General features: G+C 47.2%; 2 protein-coding genes across 2 annotated transcripts; one reads left to right on the forward strand and one right to left on the reverse strand.

Moving 5' to 3' along the window:
- Positions 1 to 286: 286 nt before the first annotated feature.
- LOC123440300 lies at positions 287 to 1,428 on the reverse strand. The gene has a single exon (XM_045116878.1). The coding sequence runs from the start codon at positions 974 to 976 to the stop codon at positions 467 to 469; it is 510 nt and encodes a 169-aa protein (XP_044972813.1). The 5' UTR covers positions 977 to 1,428; the 3' UTR covers positions 287 to 466.
- A 1,625-nt stretch (positions 1,429 to 3,053) lies between these two features.
- On the forward strand, positions 3,054 to 8,344 carry LOC123444497. Its single transcript, XM_045121226.1, has 3 exons — positions 3,054 to 3,737; positions 5,532 to 5,719; positions 7,474 to 8,344. The coding sequence occupies exons 1-3, from the start codon at positions 3,167 to 3,169 to the stop codon at positions 7,945 to 7,947; spliced, it is 1,233 nt and encodes a 410-aa protein (XP_044977161.1). The 5' UTR covers positions 3,054 to 3,166; the 3' UTR covers positions 7,948 to 8,344.
- The last annotated feature ends 690 nt before the right edge of the window (positions 8,345 to 9,034 follow it).

Genomic DNA, 9,034 nt, shown 5'->3' on the forward strand with positions numbered 1-9,034 from the left:
GTCTTATATTTAGGAATGGCGGGAGTAGGATTTTTTTTTGCATACTTTGTATGTAAATAAGGATTAAAATATGAGAGACTAGCATGGAGTGTAGCTGGTTGGTGTGACCGGCTACTGTCTACGAAAGCAACCGGACTCGTGTGCGGGCGTATAGCGAGTCGAATTTAGAGCATCCGGCTGTAGATGCTCTTAGTGACCATTGATGTGTTTATATGACGAGTCATGTGAGAGATCGCATATGGTTCTATTTGCTATCGTTATCAACCTGTCACGAACAAATACAATAAAGATGAGTAAGCTGACTATAAAAATTAATATAGATTATAGATGACATGACAATGCCTTATAACCGGTATCTGGATATACTATTAACCATACTCTATTAACAAGAAGTAATCAAGAGGAAGACAGTGGAATCAATCAATGGACGCCTAATCTTATCACGCGCGTTCATTGCACGCACGTGTCACGATCGGGTCTCGAAGGCCTTGCTCCCCACCTTGATGGCGCCAAAACCACCGCCGCTGGCTGCCAGTCCGCCCACCGCCGCGCCGCGCCCGCTCATCTCTGGCCGCTTCAGCGCGCAGGCGCCGAACTCGAACGGCGCGTCCTCGGCGATGGTCACCATCGCCGGACGCTTTCTCCACGCCGGGACGGCCGCCGTCGCCTGGCTAAGGTGGACCTTCTTCTGCCCCGCCCCAACGTCCGCCGGCTCGGGCGCGACGCGGCGCTGTTTCGAGGCAGCGCGGACAAGGTCGTCGGCGCGGTCCGAGCTCGCCCGCAGGTGCATGGTCGTGGCCGACCCGCCGAAGCCGCCGGGGCCGCGGCCGCCCGCGACCGCCCCCGCCGGCATGCGGCGCGCGCACCCGGACATGCCGCTCACGTAGAGGTCGCACGCCCTCGACAGCGCGCGCATGGGCGCGCCAAGGCAGGAGAAGCAGAAGCACCCGCTGGTTTTCCTGCCACCCTTCTTCATCCTTTCCTTGTGTGTGCGCACCGGAAGGAGCTGCGTCGGCTTCTCGGATCGGGAAACGCAAGATCGAGCGCTATGATACAGTAGCTTGCCTTTGAGGTCGATGGACGGACCGCTGCGTTATGAGAGTGTACAATGGCACCTCGATCACCTCGTGATATATATATGCTCTCCGTTCCGTAGCTCGACGTTGCCTTGCCCGTTCCGTCCGCGTGAACCGCCGCTTGGTACCGGCGGATAAGAGGGAAGTGGTCAGGATCTGCAGGTGTTTTGATGGATTCGCAAGGAATTTGTCCACTGTTTTGGAGGATAGGGCCAAGTTGATCGGCTGGCCAACTCGCACGCGCTACGTCTGTTGATTCACCGAATCATTGCGTACGTGCATACGTGTGTTACAATTCGGCCGACAAATATTTAACGCTGTGTCTAACGTTCATCCAGATGAGACTTAACCAAGTCACATTTAACTCATATTCCCCCCGTTTCTAAATATAAGTCTTTTAAGATATTTTACTAAGAGTCTACATACGAAGCAAAATGAGTGAATCTACACTCTAAACTACTGTATGTCTATATACATCCGCATATAGTCCACTAATGCAACCTCTTTAAAGTCTTATATTTAGAAACGAAGGAAGTACGTTACTTGATTTTTATGAAGATTCATGCAGACTTTTTATTTTTATACTTTGTTTGATTATTCAAATGATGTGAAGAAGTTAGATGAGACTTTGCTAATTCTTATCTAGATGAGAATTAGTAAATTTAAATATTCAATTGTAAAACTTTTCTACCGTTGCTTGTTTGAGGGCACGTAATTACGTAAACCATCGAACGACAGCTACCTCTATTGTTTTGAGTGTCTGCTAGTGAGGGCATGACCAACGGGCTGCCTCATCGTGCTGCCCCGCAGGTCTAGCTCGGCTCGGAGCCAGCAACTTAGGTTCGGATGATGCTCTGTACAAAAATCCGTCTCCTGCGAAGGAGGTAGGTGCTCCATAAGAAAAGTTAAAAGAAAAAAGGAGAGAGAGAGAGAGATGAAGAACGAAGGAGGAAGAAATAGATGGGGGAGAAAAGAATTGAGATGGGTCCATTATAATGACATATACATATGACTGCCTTCGTTAGATGAAGAACAATAGTTTTAATACTTTAGACCGTGTAGCACCTGGGCCTCTGTTGCCTCCCTCCCCAAACTTCCTGTGCTGGCCGGCGACGAGCAGCATAAAACTATGGGTGTGCAATTGCTACCAGGCAGCCAGCAAGGAAACTAAAAGAGCAACCCTTTCCTCTATTCAACTTTTTACGTGGAGAATTTGGAATGAGAAGAATAGGCGCATTTTCAAAAATGAATCTTTGGGTTGGACATCTTTATTACGAGATTAAAGGAAGAGATCATCCCATGGAATATGGCTGGAGCAAGAATTCCTTTCGACCAGGACCGATTAACTTAGACATTGTTTTTTTTTTTGCTATTTCTTCTTCCTCCTTTCGACACTACTCTTGTGCCTAGCTTCCTTGGGGTATCCTTGTATTCTGTTTTCTTTCTTGATCAATGAATTTCGTAGAGCAACTACCAACATTTTAAAAAAAACCTTTAGATCTAAACAAATACATGGAACAGCATCAAGGTGATGCTTCCATTGCTCATGCCCTAGGCCATGTCTCCCGAGAGAAGCCACCTTGACTTTTCCTTCTTACTTTTATTTTTCTGACGATTGGCTACTTGCACCTTGATTTTGGCACAGAGAGGACCAAAGAGAAAGCCGAAGACACGGACACACCACCATTGCATTACATTTACATCATCCTTAAGCAAAGCAATTAGGGACGAAAGCGTCAGCATACGGAGACGTGGACCCTTTTTTTTTTTTTTTGAACTGCGGATATGTGGACTTTTTTTTTGTTTGAACTGCGGAGATGTGCACTTTGGAGCAGAGAAAAGCAGAGCAAATTATTCATGTTTCTCGGGGTCAACTTTGAAAATTAACCTTTCTAAAACAACCTTTGAAAACTATCCGCATCGAGGCCGTCGATCTTTCTTCTACCGGTACTAGGCACCAGTGACTAGTCCTCCGGTCCGCCGGCCGCCAGTCCATATCCCCTACCGCCTACCGCACGTCATCCGGCCTCCGCTTGATCAGCCAGCCGCCCCACTCCACCCTCCACTGCGGCACGAGCTCCCTCCCGGCGATGTCGTGGCTCGCGCGCTCCATTGCGGCCACCCTCTCCTCCGCCCCCGACGACGACGGCCACTCCGAGGCGGCCTCCGGCGACAGAACCCCGGATCACGCCGCCAACGCCGAGGAGGACGAGCAGCCGGACACCCCCGGCCGCGGGGTCAAGGGCGACATCTCCGAGCTGACCGAGTCCCTCACCCGGCGCTTCTGGGGCGTCGCCTCCTTCCTCGCGCCGCCGCCGGCGGCCGGGGCCGAGGCGTCGACGGCGGCGGCTGAGACGGAGGCGGACGCGGAGGGAGAGTATGGGCCCCAGTCCCCGCGGGTCGCCGGGATCCGGAACGACCTGGCTGAGATCGGGGGCAGGGTGAGGAGCGGCATCTCGATGCTGTCCAACGCCAACGCCGTGGCGGAGATCTCCAAGATCGCCTCCTCCTTCCTGCCTTTCGCGCCGGAGGAAGAGGAGGAGGATGAGGTGGATGCGGTGGGTGTGACGGAGGAGGTGGTGGTCTTCGTCAGGCACATCTCGACCTCTCCCGAGACTTGGCTCGATTTCCCCCTCTTCGTCAACGACCGGCACGCCGATGGTAAGTCCCAGTAGCTTCAGACTTCTCTGCTCGAGTTTATATGTATTATTAGAATAGATAATTTTTGTCTACTTTGCACTTTTTTCCCTTTTAAGAGCCATGGGCTGTGAGATTCAAGTGCAGCAGAAGACTCTGAATTTTGAAACTGAGATTATTACAGTGGAATCAGGTGTTTTAGTCTAGATCTTTGCAGTTTTGCTCAAACTATGTTTGTAGTATACTCAAACTATGTTTGTAGTATACTGCCTATTTGCTAAGTGTGGAGACATGAGGGTGTAGCTTCAGACCAAATCAACAGTGCTTATGATGAAATTTTCGTCGCTTGCCATGTATTATTAGTACTGAATTGTTACGAAGCCGCAATTTCTGCAAAAACATCAGGATTAAGGGCGTGTACGGAGGCTCTCCAGCTTCTCGGAACTCCAGAAAACCAGCTTTTCATCACGGCTTCTTGCTCCAGCCAGCGATTCCAATCCTGTTCGGCTCCGACTGCAGCTTCCCTCAGCGATGCAGCCCATCTGGGCGGGTTGTGCGTGTTGGGCCGGCTGGAGGCAGCCCATTTCGGGGCCAGCAGGTGAGGTGAGGCAGACTCCTGCGAGTTGAGCACGACATCAATGGCGTCGGTGCTTAGGTTGTGGTCTTGCGGGCTGTGTCGACGGGAACTGGCTGGGGTTGGCCTGGAATGGCTCGATCTATCGCTGGGAAGGAGCGGCTGCCGGGGACTGCACGGTGGCACGCGCGGTGGTGGGGCGCGCGGCGTCGGTAGGGTTAGCGGCTCGAGGGGAACGAGCAGGGGTATGTTGCTCGATAGGTTTTCAGGGGTGGGGAACGAATCGGTAAGTTTGGCGGTGGCATACCGGCATAATTTGGCAAACTCCACCTTTCAGTTTCGATGGAGCTGGCCCAACGCTGCTCCACGTTCTTGCACTGGCATCGGGCCTAGCTTCGAGAATTTGGCTTCTCGGAGCCCAAACGTTCGGCACAATTTCCTTCGTGAAGTTTGTGAAGCCTGGAGCTGGATGACTTCAGAACATGACCTAACTTTGCCGTTTACTGATCTACAAGACCTCCCAAAGCTAGAGATGAATTATAAAACATCAAAACACTCAAGTGTCAAAGCTTGATGCAGACTCAAAGCACATATACCAGCACCATAACTTAACCTGATGATTCACGCAAACGCCATCAAATAAGGTTATAAAAAAATGCTTCCTTGTAACATTAAAGTTTTACTTATCAAGACATACAAATGAAGTCCCTACAAATAAATGAGTTGTGTCAATTGCCCACGCACCTTTGATCAAATAACTCAAAGAAGCACTTGACCTTGACTGCTTTTTATACTTGGTGGAGGTTAAGCTTGTTTTCAAGGAATCAAGGTTCTTGATGATGTCAGTACATGTACACAATATAATTGAACTTAGTACTTTCATCCAGCATTTCTTTTTGTAGATTTTAGCTTTCGTAGATAGACTTGTTGCTAACCTTCCTGTTGTTTATGGCGTAATCATAATTTTTCCTACCTACCAAACTTGTGGACCATGGAACTATCATTCTCTACTGTACTTCTTTGCACTAACTTGGCATAGTAATCAATCACAAATGTTTTTTTAGAACGATCATGAATACTTATTACTATATGCTTAGCATCATGCTCTCCTTCTCTTCATTATGTGGGAGTAGTTTTTACTTGCCATTCATGCATCTTGTTCCATCATGTCAGTCGTATGTTACATATCATGCCTGACTGTTGCTCAGTTCCTTCGCTTACATCTTCTATGCTTTTGTGTTCAGATTTTGAACTGTCAGATACACAATATGAACATGCATTGGCTATAGAGCGTATAGTACCAAGCTTATCATATCTCAGAACCGAACTTTGTTCGACCAATATGAGTGAAGCATGCTTTTGGAAGATCTATTTTGTGCTTCTTCACTCAAAGCTCAATAAGGAAGATGCCGAGCTTCTTTCAACGACACAGGTATGCTCCCTTCTCTTTGTCTTATTATTTTTGTTGTGTTTTCCAAACATTCTTAGTCACTATAGATTATCATGCCATCTTGCTGCAATGCATGCAAACCTACAAATAGCTTTGTAAACAGAAACATGTGCCCACGCATTTGATTGTGTTTACCTGTTTCCAAATGGGGCCTCTCATTTCCAAATTCATCTGTTAAGAGTCACCTTTGGAGTTGTAGCTGTAGGAATGAAGTTTTTTGATCAGGAATTCATTTTTGATCCCTTTTATATCTGCAATACGTCATATTGCATGTTCACAAGAAAGAAGACACAAATCTGCATTCTCATTAAGCATGAGACAGTGAAATTCCCTGATACTTTATTCTACGCAACTGTATGGAATTAGATCTGGATTGTTCATCCATAGTTGAATATGGGATTGAACCCATGGTCTCATAATACTGCGAGACTTGTCTGAAATATTTAAGCTGGGAAATCAGGTCGATTTATCCGAGTACTGAAAACGAGCTTCAGAATATTTGTGGAACTTAATAGTGGCCCTTGTTGGCTTTATGATCAAGGATTGAGCGTTACATCCACTTCCAGCGAAATATCAATTATGATAAATAAATCCACCATGTACCGTCATCATTGCAATAGTCTTGCTTAGGTTTATATTAGCTCTGAATGCTAAGTTGATGAGATTGTTAACTTTAAGGTCGTGAGCATAACAAAGCCCATAAGTGGCATCTAATTATATATGATCTCTCTTAGATCTTTATACATATGCAAGCTCCACATTGTATTCTCATTGCAGATACGCTAAGTCACTTGTCATGTTGAATCTGTCGGCTCATCAAGTTGAATATACTCAGCGTTTTTTTTTAATATTCTTGTGGCCGAAACAATTAGGATTGCTTAAAACTAAGGTCTTCAAAATGGAAATATTAGTGTAAAATATAGCGTACTCCCTAGTCCCTAACCAGCGACCTGAATAGCAGGAGGATATGTTAATGGGCCGTTAGAATTTGGATTGTGAACTAAGATTATCTTATTTTGTCTAGTATGCATATGATCCATGGACATTTGCACCGTCAATATAGTTACAGAATGGTGTACCATCATGCATGTGGAATGTTTTAGACGATATTACGATGTCATCGGTACCATATATACTATCCTGTTGTCAACATAACGAATGCATACTAAGAGCATCTCCAGCCGTTGAGCCCCCTAGGAGGCCTTTTTTACGTCGGTTGGGGTTGCCCCGGCGTAATTTTTATTCTGGGGGTGAACTTTTTTCCAGTCATTGGGCTCCCAACCACCAGACGTGGCACTCTACGCCGGTCACGCGTCCTCTGTGCGGTTCCTGTGCCATGTGCGGAGGAGAGAGAAAAAAGAGGGGAGAGAAGGGATGGGCGACCGATGGTGGGCCATTTGCATGCAAAAAGTAGCGCCGGCGCTCCCGAGTACCCACCGGTGGGCTGCGTTTGGCCTGGGAGTGCCCGGCTCTAATTTTGGCCAAATTCGGCGAAAAGTGAGGTGTTGGGGGCGCGAGTGGGACTTTTTTCATCCGCCGGCGCTGAAAAAGTGCTCCTGGGGGGGGGGGGGGGGGGGGACGGCTGGAGATGCTCTAATATATATCACCCTTGGAAACCTACATTGACAACACCAGTGAGTATTGAGAAATGTCAGACGTTGTAGTAAAGTTGGAAAGGTATTTTCGCGATGATCTTTTGCTAAATATCACCTTATTAAGATATTTCTTTCATGCAGATCTCGGAAGCAAGAGAAGAGTTATTGCAAAGCTCCCCAAGGATGAAAAATGTATCGTCTGAGGGTCCTGGGGGCTCATCAGAAAGCAGCAATGTTCCATCTAACCAAGCTGAAGATATAGAGTTCTCACCCTCGAGCATCCAAGACAAGATTGGAACGGCTGAAGCAACATCTTTCGAAGAACCAACCCCTGATCCTCTGCCAGCGGCTGAGGCTGACAAGCATCCCATTTCAACCAGCGAGCCGGAAATAGTTGACAAGTCTGTAATCGAAGAAGAGCTGGTGGCCAAAACTGAAATCAAGAATCCGGGTGACAAACCCAACCTGTACACTCCGGATGATGACGACGACAAAGAAGTGGAGGATTGGCTAGAGGATATGGACCATGATGACAACAAAACCGGCAATATCACTTCGGTTGGGCAGGACGAAGATGTGTCATTCAGCGATCTGGAGGATGACGATGATGATTAAGGGTTGGCTGATGGTATATACCAAAACCCAGTGCCTGATACAAACGCTGTTAAAAGAAGGATCGTGTCTCCCTAGCTATTACAAAGCGAACAGCATGGAAGCAGAATCACGACAAGTTTATAAGTATGTCCCTGTGGTTTTGCTTTCTCGATTCTAGTTGCACGTTTACTTGTGTGCCATCATGGTCTGTACATAGAAACACTAGCCGCCCGTGTGCAACTACCACTTCTTCGCTGTGTCGATGCAGGATTCTGATTGTAGATACCACAACCAGCGTACGCACAATACGGTCTACCTATCAGATATCTTGTAACTGGTTAAGTTCAAGCAAACTATTTTTGTTTTCCTTTTTCACCATAGGTAAATTGCAAAAAACCATCAAAATTGGGGACCCTAATTTAGGAAACTGTCATCATCTGTTTTTTTTTTCTTTCAAAAAACCACCAACATTGTGTTGATAGTTTTCAGAAAACGCTCGTCACTACTCCCTTCGTTCCTAATATAAGTCTTTTTAGAGATTTCATTATAAACTACATACGAAGCAAAATAAGTGCATCTACATTTGAAAGTATATACATCTGGATGTAGTTTGTAATGGAATCTCTAAAAAGACATATTTAGAAAGGGAGGGAGTAGATTAGAGACGATTGACCAAAAAACCTGACCACCTGGGTCGTATTGTCAGGTGCAGCGTGGCCAGAACAGAGTTAACGACCCTGATTGATATAATTCACGAAAAAAAGACACTAGTGTACATCACTAGCCCACGTTCCATCTCTCCGGCTCTCCTGACTCACCCCGTTGCTTTCTAGATCATACCGTCGCCGGCGCCCACTGCTGTTGTTGCCCCACTCCCTAATCCCACCACCGCCCCGTGACCCAGGATCCGCATCACCGCCGTCGGATGGGGACGGCTCCCTTGGCCCTCCTGCTCGCGCCCCTGCCCCCGCTGTTCGCGCTCTAGAGGAGACGGTAGGTCACGCGCCCGTGCGCGTCCACTCCGGCTAGTGCTGATGCTAAATATGTTTTATTAGTGAACACACAATATGTTCTAAAGCTGACAGATATCTTGTACTCCCTCCATAAA

Source organism: Hordeum vulgare, chromosome 3H (genome assembly GCF_904849725.1).
Source record: "Hordeum vulgare subsp. vulgare chromosome 3H, MorexV3_pseudomolecules_assembly, whole genome shotgun sequence".
In the NCBI taxonomy this organism is placed as follows: domain Eukaryota; kingdom Viridiplantae; phylum Streptophyta; class Magnoliopsida; order Poales; family Poaceae; genus Hordeum; species Hordeum vulgare.